Raw genomic sequence first — 19,378 nt, 5'->3', positions numbered from 1 at the left:
GAGAGGCAGATCACTTAAGGCGGTAATGTGCACAGGTTTTAGCTGCACCTAGTGCACAAAAAGCAAACTCTGTTGCACTCACAGAGCTGCAGGCATGACCATATGCAGAAGCAGACTGTTTCACCCACAGCGCTGCAAGCATAAATGCATAAACAAAACCCTGAGTCTGTTTTAACCTCACAGAACTCAGAGACACAGACGTGGTATACGGTCACAGGAGTCGCCCAGACAGGCGGGACAGGCTCCGTCTAGACCTACTGTTTAGACGTCTGGTACAGTGACGCTGCATCAGCAAACGCACACTGTGCTGCAACTGCAGCGCGGCAAGAATAGAGCCGGTGGCAAGGCGCTGCAAAAACCGCTGGCGCAATGCAGGACGCTTAGCTGCTGAAGTGGCTGAAGCTTGAACGCGCTGGCGCTAGCACTGCTCCTGGCTGACCCAAACACTCACACATGCGTAATAACAAAGGAAGGGGATATTTAATGAGTCAGTCACCAGTCCAAGCATCCATCATCAAACACACAGCAGCAGTACCAAATACTAGCGCATGTCGGAACGGCCATGCGCATTTTTTATAGCGTACGGGACCTGCCGGAAGTCTCCAGAGCCCTGAGCATAACCAATGGAATCAGGAGCAGGACCTGAGCACCTGACTCCTGAAGTCCAATGGGAGCTCATCCCATGAGCATGCTCAGAAGAAGGGACGAAGGACTTAGCCTCTGGAGACAAATGTGAGGATCTGTGTTCCTGCATAGGTATTGTAGAAACCAGATACCTAACATTACCCCCCCTCCCTGAAGCCTCCGACCCACCAGCCTGTGCCCGGCAATGGCACAGACCTCAGACACGCCAAACAGCGAACCTGATGTCCTAGTAGGTGAAACTGAAAACCGGGACATACGGATGGTATCAGCGGAGGTCAGGTCACCAGCTCTCAGGGGGGATACCCTGTTGACAATAGGAGCGGAAGGTTTAGGAGATCGCCGCTGTGTATCGACGGCCGTCACCACCCTCCGTTCGGGGAGACTGTCCCGAGCACATAACGTGCATGCCCGAATGAATTTTTTGATGTTTCGAGCTCCATGGGGCCACCAATAAGCTCCAGCCAAGAGCTTCGAGACTTGCATGTAGCCTCGATGGTGAGACGCATTGGAGTCATGCGCCCAGGCGAGTACCTGAGCCCTAAGATGAGGAGGGACAAAGGTCTCGACAAGCGGCGGAGACTCAGACCATTGCGGGGAGCTGGCTTCCGGAGAAACCGCACATACGTGATGACAACCGCAAACGGATTCCTGGTCCGAGTCTGTATTAAAATCGGTACGAGACACCTCCATGGGCTCAGGGGGTAAGACCTCTGGCTCAGGTGGCTCCAGAGGCTTGAAAAATTTGGGAAGCGGAGTACCCTTCCGTTTTGAATGAGCACGCTCCAAGCCGCGCTCCGAAAAACGTAGGTCAATACGCGAGGAGATGGAAATCAACTCTTCCAAGGCAGTAGGAATCTCTCTGGTAGAAAGAGCGTCCTTGACATGCTCCGCCAACCCTCTCCAAAAGACAGGGATAAGGGCCCTATCAGCCCACTCCAACTCGGACGCCAGTGTCCGAAAACGTACGGCATACTGGCTCACCGAGAGGGATCCCTGAGAGAGTGCGAGTAGCTGTAGGGAAGTGTCGTGCGTGACCCGTGGACCCAGGAAAACCTGCTTGATGGCCATCAGCAGGTGCGCTGCAGTTCGTATATCGGGATCACCACGTTCCCATAACGGCGTAGCCCATTCTAGAGCCTTGCCCGACAGTAGGGATATAATGAACGCCACTTTGGCCCGTTCCGTAGGGAATTGTGCAGCCAGCAGCTCCAGATGGATCGCGCACTGGCTGATAAAACCCCTGCAGAAGGTGTCATCCCCGGAAAACTTATCGGGCAACGGGAGGCGGGTAACTGTCGGCGCAAGGGTAGACATGGACAAACGCGCTACTGCATCCGTTAACGCCTGTACGGCAGCATCTGTATCTTGCGCAGCTGAGAGAGACTTTTCAAGAGCGGCCACCCGGTCGCCGAGCTGCTTAACTCATTGCAACAGTTGCTGCTGATCTGCCATCTCCAGCCAGACCCTGGCGCTAGTATTATGTTATGAGCGGTGGAACGCACTAAATAAAATTAAAATAAAGTGCGTTCACCGCTCGGGGTCCACTGTGCGGTAGATGACAAAACCGCTGCTGAGAGAGGCAGATCACTTAAGGCGGTAATGTGCACAGGTTTTAGCTGCACATAGTGCACAAAAAGCAAACTCTGTTGCACTCACAGAGCTGCAAGCATGACCATATGCAGAAGCAGACTGTTTCACCCACAGCGCTGCAAGCATAAACAAAACCCTGAGTCTGTTTTAACCTCACAGAACTCAGAGACACAGACGTGGTATACGGTCACAGGAGTCGCCCAGACAGGCGGGACAGGCTCCGTCTAGACCTACCGTTTAGACGTCTGGTACAGTGACGCTGCATCAGCAAACGCACACTGTGCTGCAACTGCAGCGCGGCAAGAATAGAGCCGGTGGCAAGGCGCAGCAAAAAACGCTGGCGCAATGCAGGACGCTTAGCTGCTGAAGTGGCTGAAGCTTGAGCGCGCTTGCGCTAGCACTGCTCCTGGCTGACCCAAACACTCACACATGCGTAATAACAAAGGAAGGGGATATTTAATGAGTCAGTCACCAGTCCAAGCATCCATCACCATACACACAGCAGCAGTATCAAATACTAGCGCATGGCGGAACGGCCATGCGCACTTTTTATAGCGTACGGGACCTGCCGGAAATCTCCAGAGCCCTGAGCATAACCAATGGAATCAGGAGCAGGACCTGAGCACCTGACTCCTGAAGTCCAATGGGAGCTCATCCCATGAGCATGCTCAGAAGAAGGGATGAAGGACAGCCTCTGGAGACAAATGTGAGGATCTGTGTTCCTGCATAGGTATTGTAGAAACCAGATTCCTAACAGTGAGTGAGGGCAGATTTTAATAGCCATGAGAGGGACCATTGTTTTTGGCCCCCCTGGCTACAAAAATCTGCCCCCAGACACTCCAGAAATGGCGCATCTATAAGATGTGCCAATTTTGGCACTTATCCTCTCCATTCCCATTGCCCTATAGCGGTGGCGAATGGGTTAATATATCAAAGGGTTAATGTCACCATTCGATCGTAAGGTGACATTAAGTCGATTAATAATGGAGAGGTGTTTGATACTTTCAAATGAGGCTCCACGGACTTCATTTGCATGAAGAACTCTGTAATATAAATATAAATATCTGTGTCTCAATGACGTGTGTGTGTGTATGTGTATATATATATATATATATATATATATATATATATATATATATACACACACACACACACGTACACTAGCTGAAGAGCCTGGCGCTGCCCGGGCATAGTAACTAACTGTGGTTAGTTATAGCAAATTATAATTATCCTCCATCCCATAGTCGAGTGCCCATATACCCATCACACATCCTCCATCCCATAGTCCCATGCCCATATATCCATCATACATATTCGCCATCCCATAGTCGAGTGCCCATATACCCATCACACATCCTTCATCTCATAGTCCCATGCCCATATACCCATCATACATATCCTCCATCCCATAGTCGAGTGCCCATATACCCATCACACATCCTTCATCTCATAGTCCCATGCCCATATACCCATCACACATCCTCCATCCCATAGTCCCGTGCCCATATACCCGTCATACATATCCTCCATCCCATAGTCCAGTGCCCATATACCCATCACACATTCTCCATCCCATAGTCCCGTGCCCATATACCCGTCATACATATCCTCCATCCCATAGTCCAGTGCCCACATACCCATCACACATCCTCCATCCCATGGTCAACCATTATGACATCATAGTGAGGGGCGGGGCTTGATACACACACACACTTTTTCCCCCATTATGTAGATAGGGGCAAAATTGGTGAATTCGAACGTGCAGTGTTAAAATTTCGTCTCACTACATAGCCTAGGACACTCTCGGGGTCCAGACGTGTGACCGTGCCAAATTTTGTGGCTGTAGCTGCCACGGTGTGGATGCCAATCCCGGACATACACACACACATACATACGTACATACAAACACTTGAGCATATATATATATTATATATTACATTAGATTATATATATATATATATATATATATATATATATATATATATATACACACACACACTAGCTGAAGAGCCCGGCGCTGCCCGGACATAGTAACTAACTGTGGTTAGTTATAGCAAATTATAATTATCCTCCATCCCATAGTCCCGTGCCCATATACCCATCATACATATCCACGATCCCATAGGTCCGTGCCCATATACCCATCATACATATCCTCCATCCCATAGTCCCATGCCCATATACCCATCACACATCCTCCATCCCATAGTCCCATGCCCATATACCCATCATACATATTCGCCATCCCATAGTCGAGTGCCCATATACCCATCACACATCCTTCATCTCATAGTCCCGTGCCCATATACCCATCAGACATATCGTCCATCCCATAGTCCCGTGCCCATATACCCATCCTCCATCCCATAGTCAACCATTATGACATCATAATGAGCGGTGGGGCTTGCAACCTATGATGAATCATCGTCGCCATGGCAACCATTATGACATCATAATGAGGGGTGGGGCTTGATACGCACACACTGTTTCCCCATTATGTAGATAGAGGCATTATGACATCATGAGGGGTGGGGCTTGACGCACACACACTTTTTCCCCAGTATGTAGATAGGGGCAAAATTGGTGAATTCGAACGCGGTGTTAAAATTTCGCCTCACAACATAGCTTAGGACGCTCTCGAGGTCCAGACGTGTGACTGTGCCAAATTTTGTGGCTGTAGCTGCGACGGTGCGGATGCCAATCCCGGACATACATACATACATACATACACACACACACTTTGAGCTTTATATATTAGATATATGTGTGAGTGTATTCTTTCGTTTGTGTTTGAAAACCTGTCATTGGACTCCATTATATGTCCGTTTTGCAAGCCTGCGAGAAAAAAAAGGGTATACGGATGCTTACATGAGAAAAATACACGGCCACACCCTGACAACGGATGACATACGGAGCACTATTTAGGGACCATTTATGCGTATTATGGCCATACAATACGGTCCGTATTTTTCTACGTTGTGTGTGACTCCAGCCTAAAGGAAACCTATCTGGTAGCATACCTCCCACTCCCCCATAGGCTCACAGGTCTCAGAGTGTGGTTTGTCTAAAACAATGCAGTGTTTCAAAGTAAAACTTAAAGGGAATCTGTCACCCATATTTAGTGATATCATGTAAAGATATCACCCAATTGTGCGTCCCATAAGGATTCTATTCGGGCTTTTGACTACCCCCGACCCCACACCTTTGAGGCATAAATACCTTTTTTATCTTGTTGGGGATGTATGCAAATCGCCGCCGTCCGGTCCGATGGGCGTGGCTTAGTCGCCTTCTCCCCTGCCCTCCTCGGCTTGCTGCACGTAATCTTCATCTGTGAATATCAGAGATAACGTTGGTTTCCGAGCTTGAGCATTGTAAAGGCGTCCGGCGCCTGCGCAGTATGCTTTGCCCAACTGTGGGCGAAGCATATAATCGCTACTGCGCATGCGCCGGTATTTTCCAGCGCGGTCTATGCCCCAGAAGTGTGTCCTGCATGTGAAGACTTCCGGGGTATAGACCGCACAGGAAAATAACGGCGCATGCGCTGTAGCGATTATATGCTTCGCCCATAGTTGGGCAAAGCATACTGCGCAGGCGCCGGAGGCCTTTACAATGCGCAAGCGCGGAAACCAACGTTATCTGTGATATGCACAAATGAAGATTACGTGCAGCAAGCCGAAGAGGGGGGAAAGAAGGTGACTAAGCCACGCCCATCGGATCAGACCGCGGCGATTTGCATTCATCCCCAACAAGATAAAAGTATTTATGCCTCAAAGGTGCTGGGTCAGGGGGAATAAAAAATCCTAATAGAATCCGTATGGGACGCACAATTGGGTGAGATCTTTACATGATATTACTAAATATGGGTCACAGATTCCGTTTAATTGGCTGAGATAAAGCTGAACTCTGCTTCATGGCACTCGGGTGGCATAAATCCTGTAACTGGTTCCCTTTAAAGAGAAGCCGACCTGCTCTGCCGTGTCTCGGCCTCTTCATAGGTAAAATCTGGACAAAATCCCTAGTTCTCCTAGATTACAAGAATTACTAACGGTGTCGCCTGTGTTGTTTGCTTTAAGATTAAATGAAAAAAAAACGTTTCTGTTGGAGAACAGGACCTAATGATTGTAGGCAGTTGTTGGGTATCTAATATATTGAAGGAATTGTACAGGACTTTAAGGCTATGTGCCCATGTATGCAGAAAAAAAAAAACAAAAAAAACACACTTCTTCCCAGGAAAAACATGCATTTTCTTTAGCTTTTTTTGCATGGTTATTTTCGAGTTTTTCCTGCGATTTTCGCGTGCGAAATTCAAGCACTTTCCAAGCGATTTGAAGCATCGCTTGGAATGTGATTGACAGGTTGGTCACACTCGTCAAACATAGTGTTTGACAACTGTGACCAACTTTTTACTATTGAGGCTGCCTATGCGGCATCAATAGTAAAAGATAGAATGTTAAAAATAATTTAAAAAAAAAAAATCGTGATATTCTCACCTTCAGACGTCCCGCGCAGCGTTCCCAGGCCTCAGCGATGCTCCCGTTCCCAGTAATTCCTTGCAAGACCTTTGATGACGTAGGGGTATCGCGATAATTTAGCGTGAGACCGCTACGTCATCACAGGTCCTTGCCGCAAGGCATTCCTGGGAATGGGAGTTTGCGGGAGGATCAGTAAGGTTGCGCTGGACGCCGGAAGGTGAATATAACCTGATTTTTATTTTTTATTCTTTTTTTTTAAAGGGATATGGTACCCAGGGCCTGGAGGAAAGTCTCCTCTCCAGACCGTGGGTACATTTTCTGCACATGAGTTGCTCACTTTGTGCATGGTGGGCATAGCAACATCAGGGAAGTAAGCGGATCTCATGCATTCCTATGGGTGCGGAATCGTGGCAAAAAGAATGAGTATGCTGCGTTTTTTGCCGCGATGTGATTCTGACGCGGGAAAAAAACGCAGCATTAGCACAGCATGTGCGGAATGCCATAGGAATGCATGGAGTGCGTTCTGTATATGTTTTTTAAGCGTTTTCGCAGCAAAAATCATGACAAAAACGCTTATAAAAACGCAACGGTTGCACACAGCCTGATACTGATGACCGATTCTTAGAACGCAGTCAGACGGCTGTATAAATCACACCACAATGCACAGACTGGCCGACGGCTCTCCTGACCAAGCTTGGCAGCTACATAGAAATATATGGCGCTGTCATGCCCGGGTCTGGAGAGCTGCCGGACCGACCATACCGTGCTCCAGTTTATATGGCCACCTGACTGCACTCTAAGGCCTGGGTCACACTTGCGAGTGTGATGCGAGTCACTCGCTTCAATACCCGGCACTGCCGCTGGCACTCGGGACCGGAGTATGCGGCTGCATAAAAATACATGCAGCCGCACACTGATGTCCAAGTGCCTGCGGCAGTGTCGGGTATTGATGGGAGAGACTCACGCAAGATTCTCGCATCACACTCTGAAGTGTGACCTTGGCTTAAATGTGAGATCCGGTGTTTTGCTGTACGATCGGCGCAGCTCTTTATAGATCTCCACTGGGTTGAATGTGGTGTCTGACCCCTCGGTCCTGGCCAGTGATGTTTCCACGTTTATTATTGGGGGTCCCTTACATACCTTTGCAAATGCCTCATTACATGTTTTCTCCTTCGCCTCATTGGGGGACACAGGTACTGTGGGTGTATGCTACTGCCGTCTGGAGGCAGACACTAAGTGAAAAAAGAGGTTAGCTCCTCCTCCGCCGTATACACCCTTGCCCCGATTGCGGGCGGAAACCAGTTTTTTGCTTAGTGTCTGTTGGAGGCACACGTCTGTCTCAAGACTGATTTTTTTTCTTTTCTTTTTCCCCATGAAGATAAGACAGGGGCGACGGACCTTATTGAAAGTGTCCGATCTCCCCAAAACCAACAACGGGCGAGCACGTGCGAGTGTCCCTCCACGTATCCTCTCCCGCAACGGGGATTTTTTTCCGGATGTTCCTTTTTTACATGAAGATGAGATAGGGGCGACGGATCCTATTGAAAGGGTCCGATCTCCCCAAACCATCAACGGGCGAGCACGTGCGAGTGTCCCTCTACGTATCCTCTCCCGCACCATGGGACATGATGCCGGACTTAGCCCTGTCCACCCTAGGGTATTGAAACTCTAGGCTGCACAGAGGCACAAGTGTAGTCTGTGCGTCCCCCACTGCCCCACCAATACTAAGACTGCGGTGTGGCAAGGCGGCAGACGGTCCCTCTCCTCACCCGGCGGATCCGGTTCCCAGCCTTGGTCCTGGGGTCCGGCGGTTCCGCCTACCTCCCCCCGGGCGGATGGTGAAAATCGAGGCCGCGTCTTCAGCCAGCGTTAGGCCGCGGCTGGGAGTCCACCCCCGGCGTCGCATCATGGCGGCCCCGCCCCCTGTGGCCTGGGCGGATGCCGAAAAAATTTAGGCCCTGGCTTCAGGCCAAAGCTAAGCCGCACACGGAATTACCGCCCCCAGGATCCCTTTTTTCTTCCGGGGGCCTGCCCGCAGTTGTGGCGCGCAGAATGAAGCGACGCCTCGTACGCTGAAGAAGACACAGGGGACTGGGGTAAGTGCTGCCCCCTAGCCCCACAGAGAGGCCACGCTAAGAGAAGTAAAGAGCACCCTCCCCCGGCGTTTTTTTCAGCGCAGATGCCTGACAGGTACAGCCTGTCAGGAAAACCTAAGACACATAGGTTTTTATACGCTGCATGCATCTCCTGTCGGTCAGCTTTTCCGCGGGCGCAGACCAAGCGAGTCTGAACGCGCTCAGGAGCCCTCCCCTGCGACCGAGCCCAGTGTACCAAGTCCCCCGGAATGGGCGTTATCACTGTCGCAATCGATGGCGTTACAAGAGCAATAGAGTCCCCCAGATAGGGGCAGGGACAGTGGCTTGCCTGTCTTAGAGGGGTCCTCTACCTCACAGGAGGTTCTGGCCTGCAGGGGCTGCTCTCACTCCAGGCAGACCCGGGGGAAACGAACCCACACGGCGTCTCCCTGCCCATCCGGTGCCTCGGCATCCGTGAGCTCTGCTTCTCGCTCCCCGTCACCAGCAGTCGATAGCGAGCAAGGCTCGGACTACGACTCGGACGAACCTCTTGACCTAGATACGCCGGGTGGTCAGGAAACTGTTGACAGTCTCATAGAAGCCATCAACCAGACTCTGGGGATTGAGGATGATTCCATTCTGGCTTTGGGCCATGAGGTGTCATTTAAGCGAGGCAAGCATCCTCAGAGTATTTTGCACTCACCCTGAATTTGAGGACATAGTGCAACGACTCAGAACAGCTGAACAGGCGTTTCTCGGGCCACAAGGCACTCGAGGCAAAGTATCCTTTTGCCCCGGATCTCCGTAAAAAGTGGACGGAATCCCCAACGGTGGATCCACCTGTGTCGCACTTGGCTACAAAAACTCTACTATCCGTACCTAGTGGTTCTTCTATTAAGGATCCCACTGATCGTCTCATAGAGAACTTGGCTCGCTCAGTGTTTGAGGCATCGGGATCAGCACTCTCTCCCTCATTCGCAGCAACATGGGTAGCCAAGGCTATGATTTCTTGGTCAGAATCATTGAATAGAGCCTTGAAAGACATAGAACTACTAGCGGAAGTTTCAGAAATCACAAATCAGATAGCCATGGCGAGGGACTACTTGATCAATGCATCTTTAGATGCGGCCAACTGCGCGGCACTTGCGGCCGCAAATGCAATCTCCATTAGGAGAGCACTATGGTTAAGGACATGGCGGGCCGATTCAGCCTCAAAAAAGTCCTTGACAGCGCTACCATACCAGTGTGGCCGCCTGTTCAGAGAGAAGTTAGATTAGCTCATCTCCGACTCCACAGGAGGCAAGAGCGGTTTTCTTCCTCAACAAAAGGTCAAACCGCCATCTCGTCACCAGTTTCAGGCACGATTTTGGGCCTATCGCAACCCCGGGTGGACGACAGCGGCTACTTCCGCCACATTAGGGCGCCCCAACCAGACTAGGGACCGACAGGTCTCATATAGAGCCAACCCATTGGCGAGGATGGGTACTAACCAGTCCAGGTCGAGGGGGATCAAGGTCCCAAAGATCTTCAGCCAAACGACTCGAGGCATTTGTCAGGCGGCACCAGCAAGGTAGGCGGCCGCCTACTCCGGTTTCACCACGCCTGGCTCAATGTCGCACACGACGCATGGGTGAGAGAACTGGTGTCCAGGGTACAAGATAGAATTTGTCAGGTACCTCCCCCTCCAAGACTATTTTTTCTTTCCCGTCTTCCCAAAGTGGCAAAGGCTTTACTAGGAGCCATCAATTCGCTCAGCCACAACGTAGTCATCATTCCAGTACCAGAAAATGAGAAGACTCAGGGCTTCTATTCCAACCTGTTTGCAGTCCCCAAAAAGGACGGGACTGTCAGGCCCATTTTGGACCTAAAGCTCCTGAACAAGTTTATCAGGATCAGGCATTTCCGGATGGTCTCTCCGTTCAGTCATATCCCCATTTTCCCTCCGCATCAAAGGTTTCTACGCTTCGCCATCAACGGTCTACATTTTCAGTTTGCAGCGCTGCCCTTCGGGCTAGCCACTGCCCCCAGGGTGTTCACAAAGGTCATGGCAGTCCCCATGACCATCCTGCACTCCCGGGGCATAGTCGTATTCCCCTACTTAGGCTAGTTTCACACTTGCTTTTTTTTGCAGCGCGTTTTTCCCGCAAAAAAACGCATTGAAAAAACGCATACAAAAGCATACAACTGCTGCGTTTTTTTCAAGCATTTTTATGAGCATGCATGAAAAAAATGCAGCGTTTTTATGCGTTTGTATGCGTTTTTAGTGCGTTTTTACCGCGTTTGCGTTTTTTTCCAACATTTTAGGTGGCCCCTCACACTAACCCAAACCATGACTTTAATAACCCTAACCCTGACCCTAACCCTGACCCTAACCCTTAACCAAACCATACTTAACCCTAACCCTGACCCTAACCCTTAACCAAACCATACTTAACCCTAACCCTGACCCTAACCCCGACCCTAACCCTAAACCCCCTTAACTAACCCTAACTCTAACCCAAACCCCTAAATTCCATGGTTAACAAAAAAAAACGCATGTGCAAAAAACCGCATACATGAGCATGCCAGTGCGCACGTATGCGCATCCATAGGCTATAATGGCCATTTTTAGCGCAAAACGTGCGCATACGTGCGCATGCGCTTTTTTGCAGGGCCAAAAAATGCAACATGCTGCGTCTGGAAAATACAAACGCACACCCCAAAAAAACGCAGCGCATGAAAATCGCATACGTGCGCTTACCAGCGCGCAGGTATGCGCACCCATGTTAAATATAGGGGAAAAAACGCATGCGCACGTATGCGTTTTTTTACAGCGCAAAAAAACGCAAATGTGAAACCAGCCTTAGATGACCTCTTGGTCACGGGCCCTTCAAGGCGGGCAGGCGAGGAAAGTGTCAGCATTACGCTAGACACTCTTGCCCGCTTAGGGTGGTTGGTCAATGTAAAGAAGTCATCCCTTGTTCCAGCTCAGAGAATTTCCTTTTTAGGATGACCTTCGACACTTGCCGAGGGTTGATAATTCTCCCTCGAGACAAGGCCCTAGCCCTCCGGCAGGGAGTGCGGGTACTGCGTCAACCAGTCCCTCACACCATCAGTTACTGCATGAGGAGTCTAGGAATAATGGTGGCAGCGATGGAAGCAATCCTGTTTGCCCAGTTCCATCTTCACCCCCTGCAGCACGCCCTCTTGTCATTCTGGGACAAGAACCCATTCACGCTCGATCGGTGCAGGTTGTCCTCTCAGGTCAGACAGTCACTAGAGTGGTGGACAATCAATTCCTCCCTTCTTCAGGGTAAAACCCTTTTCCCCAAATCAGTGGCTGGTGGTCACAACCGACACCAGCCTTCTCGGCTGGGGAACGTTTTTTCGCCACCACACGACCCAGGGACGGTGGTCACCACAGGAGGCATGTCTTCCGATCAACTTGTTGGTGATACGGGCGATCAGGCTGACTCTGCAACGGTTTCATCACCTTCTAGCAGGCCGCCCGTCCGGATTCAGTTGGACAACGCCATGGCATAAATCACCAAGGGGGCACCCGCAGCAGGGCAACCATGCGCGAGGTAGGGCACGTGCTTCGCTGGGCCATGAGGAACCGCTCGGTGATATCGGCGGTCCACATCCCGGGGGTAGAGAATTGGGCGGCAGACTTCCTCAGGCGGCAGGGGCTTGTTTCCGGGGTATGGTCACTACACCCAGAGGTCTTTCAGCAGATTAGCCAACGGTGGCGAACACCGGATGTGGATCTGATGGCCCCCAGGGTGAACGCCAAGGTGTCCGTATTTGTCGCTCGGTCCCGGGACCCGTAGGCAATCGCCGTGGATGTGCTGCTTCTGCCATGGAATCAGTTTCGCCTCCCATACCTATTTCCCCCGCTGCCACTACTTACGAGGGTCATCAAGAAGATCAAGGCAGAAGGGGTGCCAGTGTTTCTGCTGGCCCCAGACTGGCCTCGTCGGACGTGGTACGCAGATCTAGTGCAGCTGCTCGTCGACGTGCCATGGCGACTATCAGAATGCCCAGACCTACTTTCTCAGAGGCTGATCTGCCACCCGAACTCAGGGGCCCCGTGTTTGACGGCTTGGCCGTTGAATCTTGGATTCTGAGGCAGGTGAGGTTTGGGTGCAAAGTGGTTGCTACGATGGTTAGCGCCCGGAAGCCTGCCTCAGCACGAATTTACCACCACACCTGGAAGGTTTTCTTTGCATGGTGTCGAGGCCACGGTTGTTCTCCACTGAGATTTTCCATCCCGAATATCTTGGCTTTTCTCCAGTCTGGCCTAGACTCAGGCTTGGCCCCCAGTTCTCTCAGGAGACAGATATCGGCTTTATCCGTCCTTTTTCAGCGCAGGACTGCTACCAACTTGCAGGTAAAGATTTTCATCCAGAAGGTCTCCCACTTGGTACCTCCCTATAAGGCACCTATGGACGCCTGGGACCTTATCCTGGTCCTAATTGTTCTGCATGAAGCTCCATTTGAGCCGCTACAGGATGTCTCTTTGTCATACCTTTCCTGGAAGGTGGTTTTTCTTGTAGCTATAACATCAATCAGGCGGGTCTCTAAGCTGGCAGCGCTATCTTGCCGAGACCAGTTTCTGACCTTCCACAAGGACAAGGTGGTTCTTTAGACCAGCTCCTCCTTTTTTGCCAAAAGTCGTTTCCTCGTTTCACATTAATGAGGATATTGTCTTGCCCTCTTTTTGTCCAGCACTGGCACACCATGTGGAAAAAGCCCTGCATACGTCAGACCTGGTGAGAGCACTCAGGAGGTACGTATCGCGGACGGCACCCTTTCGTCAGTCAGACGCATTGTTCGTGCTCTCTGAAGGTGGCAGGAAGGGACTCGCTGCCTCAAAATTGATCATAGCCAGATGGATTCGTTTGGCTATTCAGGAGTCCTACCGCATCAGAGGTGCGCCGATTCTAGCAGGGATCAGAGCACACTCTACTCGGGCAGTGGGCGCTTCGGCACCAGGCTTCGACGGAACAGGTTTGCAAGGCAGCAATCTGGTCCAGCCAGCACACGTTTACTAAACATTACAATATCCATACTCAGGCTTCAGCGGATGCGAGCCTGAGTAGAAGGATTCTCCGGTGGCGCACCTTTAGACAGGAGGTGCATGTAGCTTGGATTGGTGAGTCAACTTCCCACAGTACCTGTGTCCCCCAATGAGGCGAAGGAGAAACATGGATTTTTGCGATAACTCACCGTAAAATCCTTTTCTCAGAGACGCTCATTGGGGGACACAGCACCCACCCTGCTAGCCAAGTTGGCTTCTGTTTGTTTAATTAATATGCCCTCTGTATGATATTAGGGTGGTTATTTTCTAGACATGTTGTTACCTGCATTAAGGTTAATGTTGTCTGATTTTTGTTTGATCTCCTACTGCTTTTGCACCAAACTGGTTTCTGTTGTGAGTTCATTTTCCGGTCCACCAGTTGTGAGTTCTCCTTCCAGGCTCCCTCTGGCGGTAACTGGAGGTAGTGAGGCTGATTTAATCAGTAGACATCTGCCACCTGATAATGAGGATGACGATTGGACCTCAGGAATCTCAGACTGGATTTGACAGCCGACGCCCTAGTCTGGTGCTGGTGATTCCTTCTGGCTTGTCAGGTCTTTGTTTTCAGCTCTGTTCCAGTCATCTAAAGCTAAGTTTTTCTGCTAATGTTCACACTTGATTTTGTTGGTCTATTCAGTTTTTTGTGTGGTCAGCCAGCCCCGGCTGGGGCTGCGCTAAATTTCCACTCTTATTTATCTGTATTTGCCAATTTGCTTTTTGTCCCTTATTAGATTGGCCTCTTTTTGCTCTGTCCCAGAATATTTCGGAGTGCTGATATAGTGGGAGAAGTCTAGTGACTTCAGGGTTAATTTTGCTATCAGAAGTGTTGGACTTTATTTTTGTAGGATTTTGTGCAGATTGCAGACAGTGTCTTTCCATTCCTATCCTTTCTAGTTAGTTTGGGCCCCATCGTTTGCTCAGCCTATTTTCCTGCCTGTGTTTATGCTTTCATCTTGTTTCACCGTCAATACATGTGTGGGGGCTGTCTTTCCTTTGGGGTCTGCTATCGGGCAGTTAGTTTTCCATTTTCTTGCATCAGGCTTATTTAGTCCTCCGGCTGTGACGAAGCGTCTAGGACCATCGTAGGTACGCTCCACAGCTGCTGCTAGTTGTGTGGTTAGGATCAGGGATCTGCAATCTGCATAGTTACCAACCTCTCTGGTTTTCTGTGACTTAGCTTGTTTTGTTTTTTTTCTCCTCGGTGACCCATTCATAACAGGTTTCCGCCCGCAATTGGGGCGAGGGTGTATACGGCAGAAGAGGAGCTAACCTCTTTTTTACACTTAGTGTCAGCCTCCAGACGGCAGTAGCATACACCCACAGTACCTGTGTCCCCCAATGAGCGTCGCGGAGAAAAGGATTTTACGGTGAGTTATCACAAAAATCCATGTTTTATACCTCCCTCCCCTCCACATGAAACTTTGGGACTCAGTACATAACGGCCGACTTCCACCTCGTGGAGGAAATGTGAAGAGCACACACATCGCTACGCTTGGTGTTAGTACTGGTATTAATAAACATTGTTTACTTTCGGCCTCCTCCACACCTGACTAGATTTAGGACACAAGGACGGGAGTCACGTGCTGACCCTACACATCGTGGTTACTATAGGTACCGTTCCAGCAGCTGGATTACAAAGGCAAACCTATACCACTTATACACACACCTCAAAACCAAGGATCTAGTCATATCCCTGATGAAAGCTCGAGAAGTAGAGCTGAAACGTTGGATTGTAACACCACCCTTTTTTGGATTGTAACACCACCCTTTTTACATGTCATGGTACATTTCAGGCTGTCGAGTATGATGCCGACTACCTTATGCCCTGCTGATATGTGGGTAAATTCACAGTGCTGACACATAGATGCCGTCTTCTTCTCCAAACACCATCCTACCCCATGTAAATAAAACAAACTGGAAAAGATATACCCCATAATCGTTGCATCGGATCGTCTAATAGATGAGACATTACTGCCGTCCTTTATTACTCCGTATGGATTTATTACTTAAAGGGATTGTCCCAACATTAAATACATTTACTGTATAAGTCTTAAAAAAAACAAAAAACTGCCTATTTACACCCAAGGAAAAAAGTTAAATTATGGTGCCATCTGGTGTTTAGTGTATAAAAAGATGTGCACGTCCACACCAAATGAGCAAAGTGCTGGTGGTCGCACATGCTCAGTTACTCTCTACGGGCAGCCAAAAGAAATAGCTTGCTGCCTTCGGTTCCAGTCTCCGGTACAGATGATACCGCTCATCTCTCCTTATATTGGGTGTAAGGTTGGAATATTTCTTTCAGGTTTCCCATAATTCCTCTTGAGTAGCCTTCAGGAGACGCAGAGATACTCCGTGCCTTGTACCACTCATTGGTGGTCCGGTTAGTGATGGACAGGTACCAGACAAAGCAGGTGTAGCCCCCCAAGAAGAGGATCAGGTGGAGCAGGAATACCAGAGTGAAGACGATCCTTGGAAACGCCAGGAACAGGTGCTAGGAAAAAGGTAAGATGTGTGTGAGAGTCTAGAAGAGTCCAGCAGGGGGTCTGTGTAGAGAGCGGAGATTTTGTAATTTAACCAGTTACATCCTGATGTCAATCACTGACAGCAGCATGTAAAGCAGACAAGAAGCATGTCACAGATCCCGCCTCTTCCGTGATCACAGGGAGCCGAAGGGTTGTCATGACAGCCAGCGATCTGTTGAAATCCCCCATGCATGTCATCGATCCTCCTATGAATGACGGCTTGTGGCCGGCATTCATAGACCATGATTTTGTTAAACGTAGCAGAAACATTGCTAGGTGTAGCACGAGCGATTGGATGATCGCAGCTTCAAGTCCCCTAAGGGGACCTATTAAATATAGTGAAAAGTAAAAAAAAAAAAAAAATATATAGTGAAAAATTATTAAAAAAAAATTCAAATTGAAATGGCCCCCCTTTTGCCAGATTTAAAAATAAAATACACATATTCGGTATCGCTGCATTCAGAAATGTCCGATCAAACTATAAAGTAATCTGATCGTTAAACGACGTAATGAGGAAAAAAAATCTAAATCCCAGAATTGTTTTTTTTTGGCTGAAGCAATATTATAATAAGAAGTGATCAAAACATTGTATGTACCCCATTATAGCATCAATAAAAAACGTCAGCTCAGGGAGCAAAAACTAAGTCCTCACCCAGCCCCAGATCCCAAAAAATGAGACGGTTACAGGTCTCTGAAAATGGCGACAAAAGCAAGTATTTTTTAGGGACAAATTTCTTAATTTTTTTTTTACCACTTAACAAAAAACTTATACATGTTTGATATCTATGTCTCGTACTGACCTGGGGAATTATATTACCTGATCAGTTTTACCATATAGTAAACATGGTAAAAAAAATAATTGTGGAATCACACTTTTTTTTGCAACTTTCACAGCATTTGGAATTTTTTTTCCCCCCGTGTTCCAATACACTATGTAGCAGAAAACAAGCCCTCGTATGGCGATGTGGCTACAGGAGGAGGTGTAGTTTTGAATGGCAAGATTCAATTTACTGTATAATGTGCGAAAAAAATGGCAAAAAAAAACAAGCAATTCCGCCATTACTTTTGGGGTTTTGTTCTGATGATGTCTGTTATACTGTAAAAATGGTCAGTGCGATTACGGGGGAAACAAATGTATAATTTTTTTTCACTTGTATAGTTAAAAAATTGCCATTTTCTGACTTTTTTTATTTCTTTATTTTTTAACCCCGTTTTGGGGGACTTCAACCTGCGATTGCCTGTCTTTATGGAGTATATAGTTAGAATGGTGTTCTCTTATTAAGTCTGGCTCTCGGCTACCAGGACGACCCATCGGCACACCGTGATCGTGTCCTTTAAATGTCGATGGCCAGGATTGAAAGTGGTATTTAAATGGTTAAACTCCAGCTATCGGTTATTTCCCATTTTTATTAGAACATTCCCATTTTGGTATGAGCTACCATCCTCCACCCCCCCTCCATTTTCAGCAGGTCCGGTGCCCACCTGTATAACATAGGCCAAGCTGGCGATCTCTTCATGCCCCCAGCTGTCCACATAGGCTGCAGTCATCACGTCTGGGAGCAGCACCACCTGCAGGAAGAACGCTGTAATCACAGCCGCCAACCAGGCGGCCGTTAGGGTCAGGCTCAGCAGGTACAGAGAGAAGTATCTGATATTCAGGGCTCCGATGCAGTTATTCACCCAAACGCAGTGACGGTCAAAACGGTGGATGCAGCTCCTACAGACGCCTTCCGGGGAAAAAAAAAGAAAGAATGCAGATTTATTAGAAAAGTGCCCAAATTATAGCAAAACTCTGCATCCGAAACACAGAAGAGACTAGCACTTGCTGCAGTTTTGTTTTTTTCACGCAGATATTCGGTTCATTATATATTGAATAGCTGAGGGCTACCTAAAAGGAAGAGACTCTGCCCAAAAATACGCCTGTATGCACGTAGCCGAAGGTACGAGTATTTACTCTCTTTTTTTCCTGGGGTTAAAAAACATTTTCACAGTTGAGCTTCATTAACAATTCTACACTGTTTACCTTCTATACTCTGAGGCTATGTGAACACGTAGTTGGAAGTGCTGCGGATTTTGAAAAATCTGCAGGTCAAAATACCTGCGGTTTACCTGTGGATTAGCCCTGCGGTTTCACACCTCACAATGGAGGTGGTGTGAAACCGCAGCGGAATCTGCACATAGAATTGACAAGCTGCGGATTGTAACCCGCAGAAAATCCACGCGGAAAAATCCGCAGCATGTGCACAGCGTTTTGGTATTACCATTGAAAACAATGGTACTGTACAACGCAGCAGAAACTGCTGCGGACCCGCAGGGCCAGAAACGCTGCAGATCCGCAGCAGAATCCGCAGCATGTGCACATAGCCTGAATGACTTAACTGAGGATCCAGCGGTGAGCTCAATGACAGCTTGATGGGGAGTTTGTCACCCTCATCTGTCTTTTTCTGATTGATTTATGACCACGGACCGCATCAAAGTTGAATTTACAGCAAAACAAAGAGCTTGTAGAAGCCAAAAGGTGCAAACTTTTATAATGAAACACAATTGCGATAAAAATTTGCATGGTCTCCCTTCAAAAGAAAAAAAATGGCTGCTTTCAAAAATCTCTCTATAGGACAAGTGTGGTATTGCAGCAACGAAGCCAGACCCGACCCCAGGACATGGTGGCAGTGCTTCTGGGAAGGAGATGCCATTTTTGTTTTCTAATTCTGAGGAGCCCCTTTAAAAAAAAAAAAAAAAAAAACCTTCACTCACCGCAGTGTTTTGACCTTGCCGGTTTCATCAGGTGACATGTTGGACACTCATTGTTGCAATGAAACATGATGTTGTCGTGTTTGTACACCCGGATATAAAAGGTTACGTTCTGTTTGGTGACTCTTCCTAGAAACAAAAGACTGCAATCATAAAGGAGCATTCCCACATTAGGCCTTTCTGTAGGATGGAGTCTGCTCATGGCGAATGTTCCCATTTACTCGCTGCAAGCAGAGATATTGACGAGGAAAAGGATGCGAGACC

General features: G+C 48.7%; 1 protein-coding gene across 4 annotated transcripts in view; it reads right to left on the bottom strand.

The window, feature by feature from the left end:
- Positions 1-15,821: 15,821 nt before the first annotated feature.
- Positions 15,822-19,378, bottom strand: part of LOC141058375 (palmitoyltransferase ZDHHC4-like) — a 50,072-nt gene continuing 46,515 nt past the window's right edge. For all 4 annotated transcript variants that reach the window (XM_073554621.1, XM_073554623.1, XM_073554624.1 and 1 more), the window contains 3 exons: positions 19,118-19,243; positions 17,846-18,090; positions 15,822-16,332 (listed from right to left, as the gene is read on the bottom strand). In XM_073554621.1, the coding sequence (XP_073410722.1) occupies positions 16,099-16,332; positions 17,846-18,090; positions 19,118-19,243 (605 nt within the window). In that variant the 3' untranslated portion in view covers positions 15,822-16,098. The remainder of the gene's footprint in view (positions 16,333-17,845; positions 18,091-19,117; positions 19,244-19,378) is intronic.

This window comes from Dendrobates tinctorius, unplaced genomic scaffold, assembly GCF_039654945.1.
Source record: "Dendrobates tinctorius isolate UK_male_01 unplaced genomic scaffold, ASM3965494v1 ptg000211l, whole genome shotgun sequence".
NCBI classification, from domain to species: domain Eukaryota; kingdom Metazoa; phylum Chordata; class Amphibia; order Anura; family Dendrobatidae; genus Dendrobates; species Dendrobates tinctorius.
Note: the sequence above shows the minus strand (reverse complement) of the source record. Positions and strands in the feature narration are given on the sequence as shown.